Source organism: Zonotrichia leucophrys, chromosome 1A, assembly GCF_028769735.1.
Source record: "Zonotrichia leucophrys gambelii isolate GWCS_2022_RI chromosome 1A, RI_Zleu_2.0, whole genome shotgun sequence".
Taxonomy (NCBI): domain Eukaryota; kingdom Metazoa; phylum Chordata; class Aves; order Passeriformes; family Passerellidae; genus Zonotrichia; species Zonotrichia leucophrys.
In genome coordinates, this window is record NC_088170.1 from 15,744,134 (window position 1) to 15,761,408 (window position 17,275).

The 17,275-nt window shown below is 40.3% G+C and overlaps 1 protein-coding gene across 8 annotated transcripts in view; it reads right to left on the reverse strand.

Moving 5' to 3' along the window:
• The window catches only part of ABCC9 (ATP binding cassette subfamily C member 9), a 72,926-nt gene that overhangs the window by 36,545 nt on the left and 19,106 nt on the right, over nt 1–17,275 (reverse strand). For all 8 annotated transcript variants that reach the window (XM_064701620.1, XM_064701587.1, XM_064701594.1 and 5 more), the window contains 10 exons: nt 16,003–16,197; nt 13,333–13,497; nt 11,673–11,828; nt 9,702–9,836; nt 8,328–8,490; nt 7,656–7,696; nt 6,473–6,615; nt 2,886–2,994; nt 1,675–1,785; nt 1,071–1,143 (listed from right to left, as the gene is read on the reverse strand). In XM_064701620.1, the coding sequence (XP_064557690.1) occupies nt 1,071–1,143; nt 1,675–1,785; nt 2,886–2,994; nt 6,473–6,615; nt 7,656–7,696; nt 8,328–8,490; nt 9,702–9,836; nt 11,673–11,828; nt 13,333–13,497; nt 16,003–16,197 (1,291 nt within the window). The remainder of the gene's footprint in view (nt 1–1,070; nt 1,144–1,674; nt 1,786–2,885; nt 2,995–6,472; nt 6,616–7,655; nt 7,697–8,327; nt 8,491–9,701; nt 9,837–11,672; nt 11,829–13,332; nt 13,498–16,002; nt 16,198–17,275) is intronic.

Here is a 17,275-nt window from a genome sequence, read left to right on the forward strand (position 1 = left end):
GCCCCTTGTCCTATCACTCCAGGCCCATGTCCAGAGTCTCTCTCCATCTTTCTTGTAGCCCCTCCCTTTAGGTACTGGAAATTTTCCAGTTAAGCTTCTCTCCAGCTGGGAGCCAAGGGTCTTATTCCTTCCAAAGGAGGCAAACTCTGGCTCACCCAGCCTGTGAACCCATGGCCTCAGACTGTAAACTCCTGGAGCACAGACATTCTGCTGGTGACAGTTAATGCTACATGGAAACAAATCATACAGGCTTGGGGATTACTAAATCACCATGTGACAGCAACCTAAAGTAATACTCTATTTTAAAACAAAGCCCTTGATAGGAGATCAAAATAGAGAATAAGACTATTAACATGAAATGACAGAAGACAGTGTTATGAATATTACACCATTATCAACAACAACAAAAAATTATTGTTATTATTAATAATAATAAAAATATCAGTTGCTATTTTCACACTTGCTATGCAAGTATTTAAAAAAAAAAACAGCATTTTGTAAACCTATGGAAACCCTAGCCAAAGACATTGAGGATGCAAGGAATTACAGGAACTCAGCTTGATAAAGAGGAATTCATTAAGAAACAAAATAATTAAGGATTTCTTGACAGAAAAACTCCATCTTCTGAATGAAAATAGTTGTGAACTGGAAGACTGTAATGTTGATAAATGGCAGGAAAAGTATAATATATGAGTATTGCTGAAAATAGCATACTGAGTTAGATGGATCCTTAGTTTGAATGAGTCTGGAGTTCTTCCTCTTTCTTTTTTATTCAATTTCTCTATTAAAATAATAACTATATTTTTCAACCATTTTCTCAACCATTTTTCATGTTTATTCTAACTCTTTACTTAGTTTGTGCTATTATAAAACTATATCAACTATATAGATATATAAAAGCCACAAAGTTTATCCAATGATACAGCTCATGACTTTATATACAATTTAAATTCTATTTTTTCTTATAAAATTCTAAATGTGTACCTTTGTGCACTTCAAAACATCAAGAAATGGAATCAATAACAATTTGACATTATATATTTCACATTTAAGGTGTGCTTTCATCCTACCTGTTGGAATTCTAATGTTTATGTTGGACAGTGTAGCTAAACCACTTCCCCATGAAAAGTATCCATTGGTCACCTACAAAATAATTACCACAAATCAGATATTTAAACACGGGAGGGGAAAAATAGAATTGTTAATTTAGACTTAAAATACTTTCATAAAATAAATCTGTGATTTATGAACAAGGTGTGGTATGGTTGTACACGCAGAGATAAAAGCAAGATAAGTTTGTAAAGATTGCCAAACCCCCAAAAATTGTGAGTAAGAAAAGATAAATACACAAATGTACATAATGTATGTAAGGCAAGAAAGGGATGATCTTGAGCTGAGTTCTATTTACCAAATACTTTCATTCTGTCAAATATGAGGCTAAAGACTTGGACATCAGATTCATGATACCTCTTTGTTTCCTGAGAAGACATGAAATAACTGTAAAATTCGGTCTGAAGCTCACTTTTCTCACTGTAAATTTTGCTAGATGCTAACTTATTAAACTTGCTCTTGCCATGGAAAATTTGAAGTAACAGCAGCACTTGGGCACCATTGGGTGCTGTTGCAGGAGGACCTGCTCCCTATTTTCATGAGGGAAAACATTTTCCAAACCACCTTAATGGCCACATCATCAATCTCCACAGGCCGTGTCTGCTTCCTGGCTGGCTGCTCATAGCTCTCAAGCTGATACCTCAGGGGCTGCCTCCTGTTGATGGCCTTGGTGTGCTGCACAGAGAGAAGTGAGAACAGCAGAGAAGTTGGAATCCTCATGAGAAGACAGCATTTGGTGCCTGTAAAGCAAACAATCCATTCCCTTTCCTACCACCATTGCAGCTCAGGAGAAGCAGCCAGTGCTTTTCAATATGTGATAATACAGATACAACATTGTCATGCACACATTTTAAATGTTTTAAACACCCTTAGCTGAATCACAGAAAATATTGGGATTTTTTGCTTCCCATGCATAACCATCCCAAATTTCATCTCTACCATCCCTCTCAAACCCTCTTCCCCATCATCTACAGTCTCTATAGGACTAAACAAAAGGTGGACAGGACAAATAAAATAAAAGCTGAAACAGTCTCATTTTTGTTTCTTTTACTATCATTGCTAGCCCAGAAAAACAAGAAAGGTGTTGTTTCAGGTTGGCAAGCTAAAATAAGATTTATTTTGTGCTAATCCTTTCTGTCTGTTTCTGTCATCAAGTTTCAGTCGCATTTCAAATTGTACAGTCAGTTTGAATCTGTTGAAATATATAGCTTTAGAAAAATGTCAAAATGAAAAAACACCTTTTCCCAAATCATCTTCATTTGTCTTTAAATTTTACTCAAATCAACTCTATGTTTAGTACTCCAGAAACAGCATTTTGGAATTAATTCCTATTTCACAAAGTTTGGTGTTGGTTTTTTCCACCTTTAATTCTGAATTTCCCAAAGCAAGAATTGTTCCTCCCTAAGGACGCCCAGTATAAGATGGATTGTATGGGCAACAGACAGTACAAGCCCCATAACCACAAGATATCTTCCTGAGCCTTCTATAAAAACAAAGAAGGTTGAATTTTAGTCATATTTAAATATGTTGGTGTATTATGGTTGGTTCAGGTTGCGGTTTTTTTACTACTGACACTTCAGCAATGCTTAAGTGTGTTTGGGGACCCTTCATATCATAAGAGCACAGAGACTAGGATATAAAAGAGGCAAAACTGGTCAATATTAGAGCTAGGCTAGGAATAAAACCTCCCAGGCTCTGTCAGCTTGGCCACTGCCCTTGTATGAGGCTGTATGGCCTCTCTGCTTTGAAATTCAGTGTCATAAAGCAGAACTTACAAGTCCTGTGTGCTTCTTACAGGATTCATAAGGTACAGAGCTGTCCCCCCCTCTCCAACTGTCATCTCCAATCTCGTCACTCAGGAGAAACTCATTCAGCTTCTGTACACTTGAAAGAAAACAGAGGACACTGAGTTACATAAACCCAGGTTTCCACGAATACATTTCCTTTTTTGTGCAGTCATGCCAGCAGGATTTATCAGAAATGTTCCATAAGAAGTTCATGGGATACTTTCATCTGCCACCCTGATGTCAAATGAAGATTTATGTGTGTGGAAGGACAGATGAAAATAATTAAGCATTGTACTGGTAGCTGGGAATGAAGAGCAGAGCAAGTCGTGAGGGTGCCAAAGGAGCTCCATGGGAATGGTTTCCCTCTTGGCAGGCTTATCTCTTCTGTGCCTTTCTCAGGCCATTGCAGTCAGGGTTCCTCCATCCTCTGGAAATGCCAGGGCAGTGGGTGCATCCTGACACAGCTTTTGCATCATACAAAAAAGACACTAAAGCTATTAGAGACTGTCTAACGCAGGTCATGAGGATGGTGAAGGGTCTGGAGGGAAAACCATATGAGGAACAGTTGAGGTCACCTGGCTTGTTCAGCCTGAAGAAGAGGAGACTAAGGAGACATCTCACAGCAGTTCTACAGCTTTCTCACCAGGGGAAGGGAAGGGGAAAGTTCTGCAGTTTCTTCATGATGGGAAGTGAAGGGGCAACTACCAATCTCTGCTCTCTGTGACCAGTGACAGGACTCAAGGAAACAGCATGAAGCTGTGTCAGGGAGGTTTAGGCTGGATATCAGGAAAAATTTCTTCACCCAGAGGGTGTTCAGGCACTGGAACAGGCTCTCCAGGGAAGTGGTCACAGCTGCAAGGCTGACAGAGTGCAAGAAGGATTTGAATACCGCTCTGAGACACAGGGTGGGGTTCCTGGGCTGTTCTGTGCAGGGCCAGGAGCTGGACTCAATGATCCTGGTGTGTCCCTCCCATCTCAGCATATTCTGGGATTCCACGGTTCTAGGCACAGCATGCGCACAGGGGCTGGGTACTGCACACCTCAGCACAGCCACAGCCAGCCCTGGAGACACACAGCAACTCTTTGCTTAGCTCTTAAAATTGTCTGCTGGGAAATACAGCACACAAGTTCAATTCATTCTTCATCACAGGGGGATTTGCTCCTCTCTTTCTGTCCCCCTTCCTTTCAGAGTGCTGTAAGCACCTGGGTCTTTATCATTCCAGGGAAGGGATGAACAAAATCACACACCAGTCATGGTGAAGTTACTACCTTGGAAAAACTAAAATCAAGGTGCATTGGGTCAGAGACTGGGAAAGCAGAAGGACATATGCCTTTAGATCAGAGATTTGGACATTAATCTGCAAATGAGAAAGTAGTCTATTTCAAAGCCTGTCTTTGTATTTTATATTAAATTATCAATACATCTTCAAGCCACAGAGAGACAGGTCAGCAAGAAATCACTGCTATTATCATTACTTCCTCCTGCCAGCATGCCTGTTCCTGTCTCCTCTCTTGAACAGAAAATGTATGCGCCCTATAAATTGGGATATGTTTCCATATCAGAACTTCAGTCTTACATAAGGGGGTAAGCAAGAATTTATTTTCTTGTAGAAGATACAAGACCTTGTTTTGATCATGCACCTAAAATGACATCAACCCTTATTTTGCATTTGAATGAGGTACCCTCAGAAGTTTTAGTGGCACTAGAACTACTTTTGAACAGAAAATTGAGATTCTGACCAAAGTATAAGCTCTTAATCCCAAAAATAATAAGCATGTATTCGTGTATGTATTTGACTGAGGATAGAACCATGGAGTGGCCAAACACACATTCTTTATCCTTCACTTGGGGGACATGATGTGCATGGTAGAAAGATGTTAGGAAATGAGTTTGACAAAGGATGCAGTTTGTTTTGGCAAATCTGGTCTTTAAATATTGCCCTGGGGGTGGCCAGCAGTGTTAAGGAAAATGTACACATCATTTTGATATTAGGGCTATGCTAAACATAGTACAGAGATGTAGAGGCTTGGATGATTTATAGAGGAGCCTGGAGATTTTCCACTACTCAGAAATCATTTTCAACCTAGGGAAAGCATCTCATGTGGCCCTGCTCCTGCTGCTGCTTTGATAAAAATAAACTCTGTTAATTTTTTTGTTTGTTTTCTTTTTAAAGTCAGTGTGGCACTGGCAAAGGACAGCTGTGGAGCCTGAAGTCCCCTTGACTGCTGCTTGATATTAACATTACCTACTGAAAACAGACAGTGACAGCAGCAATACCATTTCTTTCCAATGTGCCTCAGCCTTGGCATGAAGGAATGATGTTTCTGGGTGGGAAGGTTAGTTATGTCTTCACATCCTGCCAGTGCTTGGCATCTGACACTTTACTGCCAGCCAGGTGTCATTTTGCACCTCTTGGGACATCTTGGCAGGGTGTAGGTCTGCATAACCACACTATGACTGTGACTCTGTCCATACAGGCCATAGATACAACACCCAAAAGCCTGAAATTCAACTTATACCAATCTGCTCCTTCAAGATTAAGTGTCCTATAGACCAGCATAAAGGAAGCTGCTCTGTTGGGCTGTTTTACAGAAATAAAAACCTGGAACAGGATGCAGGACATCATTAAATTCTCACTTATAGCCCAATGTACTTTATGTGGAGGTAGGGTTTAGCCAGTTACTCTTCCTTGCTTCAGCAGGGCTGGTCTTGCTAGGGAGCTTCACACCAGGCTCTCTCACCCCCTCAGCGCTGACAAGAGCCCAGAGAGTGTGATGGAAGGGTGGTGGCGGGTGGTCAGAGTGTGGGAGGAGGAGCACCTCCCAAGGAAGGACAGTGAAGCTCTGAATCAATCCCAAGTGCCAAAGTTAGTGAAATTGTAAAAAAAATGGAACATTAGGAATCATAGAATCACAGAATGGCCTAGGTTGGAATGAATCTTAAAGATCACCTGGTACTAACCTCCCTGACATGGGCAGGGACACCTTCCACTAGCCCAGCTTGCTCAGAGGCCTGTCCAGTCTGTTCTGGAACACTTCCAGGGATCCAGGGGCAGCCACAGCTTCTCTGGGCACCCTGTGCCAGGGCCTCAGCACTCTCACAGGGAACAATTTCTTCCTCATATCCAATCTAAACGTGCTCTCTGTCATTGTGAAGCCATTCCCCCTTGTCCTGTCACTCCAGGCCCTTGTCCAGAGTCTCTCTCTTTCTTTCCTGTGGGCTCCCTTCAGGCATTGCAAGGCCACAATGAGGTCAAGCCTTCTCTTCTCCAGGCTGAACAATCCCAATGAACAAGTCCCTCAGCCTTTCCTCCCAGCAGAGCTGCTCCATCCCTCTGATCCCCTTGGTGCCCCTGCTCTGGAATGGCTCTGCAGCTCTCTGTCCTTCCTATGCTGTGTTTCTTTGTCTCTGTGTCATGTAGTAAAAAGGAAGGGCCACTCTGATTTCTCTCACATCTTTAGCATCAGAGGGCTACCTCACAACACTCTTCCATGTGAGCTGGTAGGAACAACTTTTTCTGGTACTGAATGTGAGTGTTCAGGAGTTGGAGGAAGAAGAAGAACCACTTACTTACCTCACGATGGCCTTGACTGCAAAACGAACCACGGTGGAGAGCAGGAACAGAGGAGTGACCAGGATGTGGAACAGTGACAGGGATGCAAATGCCTGGGCGGGCTGCAGTGGCTTGTCACTGGTGTATGCATAAGTCACAAAGGTCTGTCACATCAGGGAAAGAGCATGTCAGGACAAGGACTCTTGAACAAGATGAACAAGGACAGCAAGCAAAATATTTTGCTCAGCTAAGGCTAAGAACAATCTAAGTTCACTGGGAATCAGGATAAACTGAAGAGAAAGGTGTGTTCTGTTAAAACAAAATAGATTTTAAAATCTTGCCAGTGATTTCAAGAGGTTTACATGTTGAAGAATGAAAGTTTTCAATTTTTACAAGTTTTCAATTTTTACAATTTTCATTGTAAAATCTGGCATTTGATCACAGCTTTGAAATTGACGTTAGGGTTTATAGGAAACACACAACTCAGAAAAAAAAACCCATTAAGAATCTAACAAATCTTAGGGGTTTTTTCACAGATGCAGAATTCTGGTCATAAGTGTTCCAATTCTTGTACACACTCAGCATACTCTGCCCTCAAAATTTGGTCTATGAGAGCTCCTTACTGACCAGCATGGCAGAGTTCCTCTAGTGCATGAGGCTGAGACTTAAACCTGGAGGACAAGCAAAATTTATTCCTCTTTAAACTGCAGAGTACCCTTTCTTGAAAACTTTAATGGTGCCTCATAATGCATTTTGAAACAGGAATTAATTATGCTGCTAAAGAAAAAGAAAAGACATTCCCTTTCCAAAAGAGCTTTTCAAAATGGGTTCTCTTTCAAGTTGCAATGGACTTTCTTTCTTTCTTTCTTTCTTTCTTTCTTTCTTTCTTTCTTTCTTTCTTTCTTTCTTTCTTTCTTTCTTTCTTTCTTTCTTTCTTTCTTTCTTTCTTTCTAGATGTAATGATTTTTCTTTCTTATACTAAAAAATTATTTTTCTCTTTGGTTTTACCAATCCACCTTCTGGGAATGAAAACTTCCAGTGTCATGTTCTCCTACAGTTAGCAGAGGCACCTTAATTCATCTGCTGGTTTTTAGAAGAATAGGTCCTACAATAACAATGGTGCTATTTCTTCCTTTTTACACTCCCTCTCCCCACTTTCCTCTCCTTTTTCAATAAGGAAAACCGAAAAAAAATCATATCTTACTGCAAGAACAGCTGCTATTGGTATGGCTGCATTCATAAAAACTGGGAAAGAGAAATAAAATAAGCATCAGATTATAGGAAATAAGAAAAAACAATTTTACAGTAACTGTATGACACTAAAACAATGCAGTTATTTCCAATTCAAGTAATTAAGACTCCCAAATGAAAATTAGTCTGCAGGAAGAAATTTCCTTCCCTGATAGATCAGAGATCTTAAACACACCAACAAAGAAGCCATAGAATTCTCTCATTTGTCCACTCTACTAAGCTGGGATAAATAACATTATGTGCACAATTAATATGAAACACAACTAAAACATTACACAACCCTTCTACATTGCAGAAAACAGAATTTATATGAAGAAAATATAACTTATCTTTGCGGCTGTCAGAGCTGCCAATATTACCTGGAGCCTCCTTACTATAAAGCAACTCCTAACTGTAATGTCACAATGATAGTAAGAGAAAACTTACTGCCAAAAAACCCCAACAATATGTATTTTATCCTTATAAATTTCTGTGCCATGTATTTATCATGCCTTTTTATTTTAATGACATTGCACACAGACAAAAATGTCACAGGCAGAGCTGTATCTCTCTTTAACTGAAGTGGGAGGAATGTTGACATGAAAAACAGGATAATTTTCCAAGCACTAAAAACACAGTTACTTACTGGAAAGAGATGTATGAAGTGCAAAGGTTTTGAGACTGGTGAGCTCTTTCATTCTCGTTTCTTCCACACTTTTACAAAATATGTGCTCCCAGGCATAAAGCTTTAATAGCTTAATGCCTTTGAGAATCTCATTGGTTTTCTTTAATCTCTCAGTAGAATAGTCCTTCAGTTCAAGAGAAAACCAGGGAAAAAAAATTATAACTGTTTGTAGTCTTATTGACAGCCCTCTTTTCCCCTCACTTCTGTTGTTAGATTCATTTAAAAATAATTTTGTTCATTTGTGATTTTGTACTGGTGCCATACTAAGAGGAAGAATATAAAATTTCATTTTCTTTGGAGATATTAAAATATTTACAACCACTAGGGGAAATAGTGTCCATAACCATAGACAGAAACCTAACTGGGTGTATTTGCTGATGCAAGAATTATTCTGGGATCTAGTTGTAAAAATAAGTGAGATATTTATCAATGTATTTAGCTAAATTCCCCTCATCAGAAAACAGTAATAGTAAGTTTTGGTAAAATCATAATCCAAAAGATGTTGTTATGAGTCCGAGGAAGTCAGAATAGAGCAGTAGGAAAGTGAGATTATTTCCAAAACTATGCAAAGATAAGTCCTCTGTACAATTTTTACAGGTTACAAAAATGGGCACAACTCAACAGGATTGAAGTGTGCTGGCATTTAGATCCATGCATCAATAATTTGCCTGTTGAATATTAAGATAAAAGGGATCTCTAAATATTTGGCAATTTAAACATCAAAGGCTTATTTAAAAAGTTCAAGGGTCACAGCAAGAAAGTTAAAAATTAGACAAAAGAGCAGAAAACATTTCTAACTGGTGAACTAAATGAGGCAGAAAAATAAACTTACAGCACTGAAGAATTTAGATAGATTTACATGAATACATAATAATCCAGCAGTGCCAACTGATTTTTAGAAAATACCAAAGCTTAGACAGAGAGTAAAATGTCTCTAGACTTTACAGAGGGAGGTTGTGCACATTCTTTAACACTTTTCTGCTATAATTTATCCGTTTTTTGCACTGTTTGCTAACATCCCATGAAATACAACATCTGCATATGGGAATAACACCCTTTCATGGAGTGGAATTCAGACAAAATGGTGCTAGTTGCATTAAAAATAGTCTTTGCAGAGAAGGCAGGTGAAGGCCCACGTACTTTTTTGAGATTCTCTTCTGACAAATTGTGAGGAAGGAAGACACTGAGCCACAAAAAAACAGACAGGGAGGGACAGTGCAACTGAGGGATGGCCTGCCCAAATGCACACAGTGGTTTTCACTAACTAGAAGAACAGAACCCAGAAACCCTGTTCTCATTTCTGGATCACAAATATCACTGAAATATTTCACTTACAAGAGTGCTCTTCTGAGCCTCAGCCAGCTTGGTGGCTATGAAGTATTGGATGGGAGCTAAGAGCACGATGACAGCAGCCCCAACCAAGGCACTCACTCCCAGCAGGTTATAGAGGAGGATCACACCCATTATTATCTGTGAAGAGAAAAGCAACACAGAAAAAAAAAAAAAGAAAAAAAAGTAGATTTCAATATGCCAGAACCACACCAAGAGAAAAATGTTTGTTCTTGTAATAAACACTGAAATGGTTCATAGGAATCAGCTGAGCCCATACTTCAGGAGGTCACATTTGGAAAGTGTGGGAAATAAACCCAGAAGCCTTTCTTTTTGACATTAACTAAATAGTTTGTGTTAGTGCCTGGTAGTTCTAATTCCAGACTGGGTTTCCACAAAACTAAAGAAGCACTAAAATGATGGTGCTTGCCCCGAGGCATTTTACAGAGCTCCTGGCCTCAAGTCCTGTTTACACTAGAGCTCCTTACCTCACTCTGGAAGCATTCAGAGGTCTTAGGGCTGTCATGGATCACAGTTGCATTGTGCTGTACTGTCCCTGTGCAACTGCAGGCAGAGGGACATCACAGACAGGCACTGAAGCACGAAGCAGCTGTGCTGGGGCTGACACAATCTGAGCTTGGGCATCAATACTGTGCAGCCCTGGAGGAAAATGCTGCCTTAGCCCTGCAAAGAGCTTGGGAACACTTCCTACAGAAGGCTACCTGGGAATGGCTATGATGTGACTCCTGTGATTCTGGTTCCTGAGTTAATTCAAGCTCTGCTATATAAATATTTCTATTAAAAGCTCCACTTTGGGATAGAGTGATGTCCTCAGTGATAAGAGGGCATACAGAATTAGTTGCATATCTCATACTTTTATCTCTTAAACAAGTCTGTCTTTAAATCTCTCTTCTTATTTTACAACATGAGAAGTAAGAATCAATGGTGTTTAACATTTTTAAAGCAACATTTAGCTTTTCAGGGTCCTGCACTGCAAATTACCATGCCTAGCCACAGCAATCAGATCACCTGTTCATTTAAATAACTTTCAAGGCATTGATAACAACACTTCCATCCACTTCACAGGATGTGAAACAGTGAAATGAAACCATATATATTATTTCTAATTGCTGTTTCCATGTAGCCTTTTTTGCCTTTTTTCATAAACTATTTCATGACACTCTAAACCCTACCCAACCCATTAGTAGTAGTAATTACTGACTAATAAAATAGATTACTGGTGCAGCTTCAGGAAATTCAGCAAAACAGATCTAATATAAGAGTTGGTTCTACCCCTTTAAAAAATTCTTTAATGTCAGTGGGATCACCATCAGATAAGGACCATGCCAAACATACCCTGAGCTAAAACTCTGAAGAGGCAACAGGAGCCCAAGCTTCAGGGAAAATCAGCACAACTCAGGTCATTAAGTCACTGGCATTCTTGAAAATTTCTTTTGAGCTAAATAATCTCAACCTTTCCTTCCCACAGATCGGCCTCCATTTCTTTCCCAGCCTTGTTAAGAAGCAGGTGTGTTCAGTGACTAAGTTGCTTAGATGAGGGCTCCTCTAAGCATTGTCAAGTGTTCATGTCAGTCGTGGAGCAGGATTCAATTGCTGTTGGTCCTGCCACAAAACCCAGTTACAAGTAGACACTGCAGAAGCAATGCTCAGGGTTGATGCCAGGTGGCAAAATAAAAGCAATGGATTTGTGTCAGCAGTGGAAGAAATATGAGCAGGAAAAAGGATTGCAGGTTCTCATTCTTCAAGTCACAGACATGGAAATCCTGCTAAAAAAACCCTCTCTCTTCACTGGCCCTTGGAAAGGGACCTTTCCAGCCCTTGGGGCAACTTTCTGCTTGCTAATCTCAGTGGGAAGTGCAGGTTCCCCTCTGGATTTTGTAGCAGTGTCCCAGACATGCACTCTCCTCAGCCAGGCTGGAGTATCTCTGAAATCAGACCCTAACTTGGATGCTGTACCTGAACAGGCATTGCCCACAGATTGGGGCACAGGAACAAGAACCACATTAACTGGTTGGTTTCTATGGCAACCAAGTTATTGATTTGTCCCAGTGTCATCTCTCCCATGGACAAGTTGGATGTAGAAAGCCTCAGGATCTTATTATATATCATTGCCTGTAAGAAAGGGGAAAAAAGGAAGTTACTAAAATGATGTAATTATGAAAGAACAGTGGCAGTGGGGTGTTCCAAACTGCATCATCAGCCTTTACCTAGGACAGCCCTTCTCCCAGTCTCTCACCTGAGACAAAGAGAGATGGAGACAGAGTGAGAGAAAGCACAAGAGAGAGAACTGACTTTAAAAAACTCCAGTTCCTCTTAAAAGGTTTGTTGCTTAACACAGACCTAAAACAGAACAAAAAATGACAACAAAACATCAAAATTTAAAAATTGGCCAAAGAACCTTTTTAATAAGCATTTGGTGAGCTTGCTTTCCTGGGACACTGTCTGTCAAAAAGATCCTTGTTTCTGATAAGACAAGTAAATTCATGCTCTGAAGTTTGATCAGAGTGGATATATATTCCTTTGAGTTCCTCTCCATTACCTGGCCATTCCGTTCCATAAATTTTGTAGGAGTTTAACAGGGTCTCAAATTAATCAGGGCTTACATCTACTGAATTTAAATGCAAATATTGTGAGCCCAGTTTGCAGTTACGATCAAACATCAAATGCTGCAGGTCTAAGGAAGTTTTTAAAATATTTTGTCCTTTTGGACCAATTTTCTTCATTAATAAAGTATATCCTGTAGAATTAATCAGAAATGCCTGGTGAATCATATACTCCTAAGAGTCCCAATTTTGGTAAGTGGAAGTCACAAAAAGGAAATAACCAGGAGCTCTTTCATCCCCAAGTCTGTACCATCTATCCTGGGAGAAGGCAGAAAATGTTTGAAGCAGCTTCATTAATCAGAGCAAGTACAAAAAAAAAGCTTCCATGCTGAGATGATATTCCCATGGTTAGTTACATCTGGCAAAACATCAGTTCTGGTTCCTGGATTGCTACTGCTGCCTGTGGAGCTTGGTCTGTGCAGAGCCCTGCTACACTCCCCCACGTGCTGGGCTCTGCTGGCTCCAGTCCATAAACAAGGCTCTCACAGAGGGTTAAGGGATGCTGGGGTTACAGACACAGCCCTGCAGATGAATCACTCCCATCCCATCCCGCAGGGCTCTGTGCTAAAGGGCACAAATATCCAGAGTCGCCACTGCCGGCGCACGCACAGCGTTCCCATAAAACAAGCACACTCTGCAGATGGCTCTGTCCACAGTCAGCAGAAGCAAACTCATAAGCAAATGAACAAAGCAGATGCAGAGCCAAAATGACACTGCTGATCTTCATCTATCTCCCATTGTCTGCAAAGATGTGTTTTCATATCTTTGCAGACAAAGATATGAAAACACATCTTTGTTTTCATAGGTTAGAGTGGTGGGATTAGTTTTTAGCAAAAGGAATTGGTGCCAGCAGTTTGTCCAGCACTACTTTGTCCAGTTTTCTGTATAAAAATACAGCACATATCTCCTCTGAAACCATCATTTCAAGCTCAGTCTTCAGATGAAGAATGAGACAAATGAAAGGACAAAGCTGGAGCTGTTACTAGTGAATCTCCTGGCAGATCTCTGCTCACCAGTAAGGCACCCCGGAGGTTGATGCCAGTCTCTGTAGTCACATAGTAGGAGGCCTGCAGGAATGTCCTCTGCAGGATAAGAGCCAGGAAGAGAAGGACTGCCAAGACATAAACATTCCTGAGGAATTCCTCTGATGAAAGGTAGGAGTTTGATGGATCCTTCACCTGAAAAGAAAGGAAAAAATTATGCACGTGCCATAGGAGGGGTTGTATATTCCCTCCTATGTGAGAAGCTGGAAACAAGCAAATTTAATCATTGCATTAGAATAAAACATATTGCTGGTGTTATGGGAAAGTTATGGAAATCAGATTTCTCACTGACCTCTACATCAAAATCATTTGGATACAAATTTAAAACTCTGCTCCTGTTCCAAAGACTGAAGATTGAGATGTTTTAGCAGTTCTAAAATTATTTAGTTTTAGCAGGAACAGAACAACAAGATCACCATGTCTGCCTTGTCTTTAGTTTCCCCATCAAATTGTGGTGATTTGTAGAATAGAAATGCTACTCAGTAGAAAATAAAGCTCATTCTACCTGTCCCACAGAGAAGCCACAAGAAAATATTTTTTATTATATGGGATTAGTTATTCATGTTGCATTTGCATATTATGGAAACAATTCCTTCCACAAGTATAGTCTATGATAGCCATAAATTCTGAATAACATTAGATTATACATGCCAGTATTCCACATAAAACGAAATTTAAATGCCTCAATATGGAAGAGAAAAAAAATTTTGTTTAAAGCCCTTTGTTTTCATTTTCTAGCTTTTGTGTTCACTCTTTTGCTCTGTTTCAGGCAGAAAAGGAAACAAATGTACCAAAATACTCCAAGGAAGACTGTTCCTTTGGTATTTCCGACCCAGCTGGAAGCAGGATGTACTGGAATTCTTACAGGGGGAAAAAAAAGAAAAATAAAAAAGAGAAGGAAGAAGCCTGTTCCACTGAAATATCCAACCTGATTCTCAGATGCAAAGTATGGGCAATATAAGAAAGAAAGCAATCTGCCCAAGAGTCCTTGAAAAAAGGGTTGCTTAAGTACATGAATGGTGAGATAAAAATATTCTAAAACCTCTCTTTTCATACTCTGCTGCATCTAACTTCCCCTTGTTTTCGTAGTAGGCATATCATTAAGAAAATAACACTTGGATATAGCTTTTTTTAATGTATATAGAGTTCTCAGGAATTAAGGCAGAATAAGCATAAAATTAAATGTATTCACATTAATTAGAACTAGAGAGAATTTAAAGGAGAAATGTTTAATAGCAAAAACGACCAAGAGAAAGTTTATCAAAATCCATAAATTAAAGGCACATTCATTCTGAAATGTATCCAAGAGAAACAGTGACTGTCAGCAAGCCAAGTGCTTTCAAGATCTCCAATGATTTCAATCTTCCCTTTAGCCAATGCTCATTAAAACTTTAAAAAGCGACGACTGATGCCACTACACTGAGGAGGACAAAAGATAAAGGAAGCAGACAAGGTACAGATTCCTAAATCTGAGATCCAGAAATTATTTTCAAGCTTAAATGCTTTGTTTGTTCACCATGCAAAAAACCCCAACATTTTTGAAGGCACAAAAATGTGCCTCGTAACTGTGTGGCTCAAATCCTGCATGTGCAGATTCAAGGATGATAAAAAGCTTTATTAAGTAAGCTGTACAATTAAACTCTCCTTCAGTGCAGGAAAGTCTCAAGCCAAACTGAGACCATCAGTCAAGAAAATTAATGTCAAGTGTGAGCAGCCAAGAAAAAGATATGTGGATAGTGATGATAGTCAAATACTTTATCTGGGGAGGAAAATGCTATTCCATTGTACACCTATCTGCTCATTCAGAGATAAAACACTCCAAAAACTGTATGGAGATGTTTCTCTGTCACAAGACAAATGCAGGAAAATGTCTTTGTCTTCTCTGCTGTCAGTAAAATAATTTTACCTGTATCTTTTTATTAGTTGCTCATAAATTCTTTTTCTTGGGATAAAAAATGTTCTGTATCAGAACATTTGTTCTGCTCAGCATTTAGATGTGATCCCTGAAAGTTCAGTCTCAGTGAAACTTGAAATGAGCATTGAACTGGCATCTCTTCTGCATCTCTAGTATCAGGAACACCACTGAGTAAAGTGGACACTTTTCAATTTCTCAATATGTGCCAACACAATTCATCACAGCAGCAATCAATACAATCAGCCACAAACAGGGACTGGCTACTGTCAGCCTCCCAGTATAAAAACAGATTTGAGAGAACTCAAAACTAACGGTAAAACATAAACTGACAAATGGACAGGAATTAAGCAAAATTCTCAGGCTGGATGCATCACTGAGCTTCCACCAGTATGTGTCCTGCCTGAAACAAACAGGCACAGTTGAAGAGGAGCAGAAAAAATTGTTGCTTCTTCCCAGAACTGCTGGGATGACTCCATCAAGGCAGACAGCTGGGGAGCTGGAGGGAGGCTCCAGGACCTGTGTTCCATTCCTACCCAAGTCTCTCATTGCTCAGGTTTATAACTTGACTGTCTCTCATAACAGAAATATTCAATTTGCTTGAGAGAAACAATGAAATAACACAGTGATGACTACAGACCTATAAAAACATGCAGCCAGCTGTCTTAAATACCTGATATGGCTCTAAAACTACTATCAGAGTCTTTCAATCCACATTGTCAGGTTACCTTTTCTGTGGTGTTTGTATTATTGGTTGTATTCTGGAAGCCCTGGACAATGCCAGAAATGCAGAGTGGCCCAGCAAAGCCCAGCAGGTCGGCCAGGTAGCGGAAGGTGCTGCTGAGCAGGATTGGCCGTCCAAAAGCGCTGTACATGGCCAACCAAATGGAGGGACTCCGGTTGGGGTGGTCCTCCACCTTTTTCTGGAAACAGAAACAGGTACCCAGTGAAATAAGAGAAACCTCCCAGGCTTTATATGGCATCATTCCTGTCTGAATGCCCAAAAGGTTCCTGAAAGGTGGTTTAGACCAGGTGAGGCAGCAAACTTGCTGCAATTATCGACAGATTTCTAACATTCTTCACAGCAAATTCCAATTCTGCCTACCCTTGGTAACTGTGGTTTCTCACCTCTATATCCCACCACTTTCCTCAACCTGTGAACACAGGAATGCAAGCAAGGATTATCATCCTGGCAGGCAGCCATTGTCCCTTGTCACATGTGTGTTCAGAGAAAGGTCTGGCCTTTCAGCCTTTTGCTCATGAGGGTAATCCTGGTTTCACAAGCTGTAAAGGCCTCTGATTGCAGAAAAAATACATGACAATTACAAGAATATCATTTAATTTAATTTATCTGGATTTTTTTCCATCTCTTGTATGCATTCCATGATGACACACTTCAACCAATGATAACTGTGCTGAAAAAATGAAAGCAGCAGACCAGGATGGGAGGGTAGATTAAATCAACCAAGGGTCCTTTCTAGCCTTCAGATCTGTGAATTTACACAGAATCACAGCTCTTGGCTAAAACACCAACCAGCAGATGTGGCTTTGTGTAAGCAGAAGAGTTCTGATATCCCCGAGGTCCTTTCAGTTTAACAAAGGAAGAATTTTACTGACCAGAGCCGTGCTCTGCAGCATGCTTCCTTGCACTTCAGGCAGCAGCTTTTGACACTTTACACAAGCATCTGTCATTTCTCAAGTAGCACAGATGCCTGCAAGCTGCAAGCCAAGCCAAGCTCTCTTGAGCATTCACAGAGACATTTTAAGCACAGCCAAGCAACAACCACCCCCTGCCCCAACAAGTTCACCAAAGAAAAAGCAAATGTGCCTGTACCCTGCCTGGCTGCCTCATGTCTTTTTTCCCCCCTCTTTTCTCAGTTTTTCCCTTTTATGCCATTTCCACAGTGAGATGGATTATATGCATGGTGCCAAAAATGGGCAGGTGTATCAGGTGGCTGCCAGAGACTGGGCCAGGCGAGTGCCAAGGAGCTTAGGAAGGAG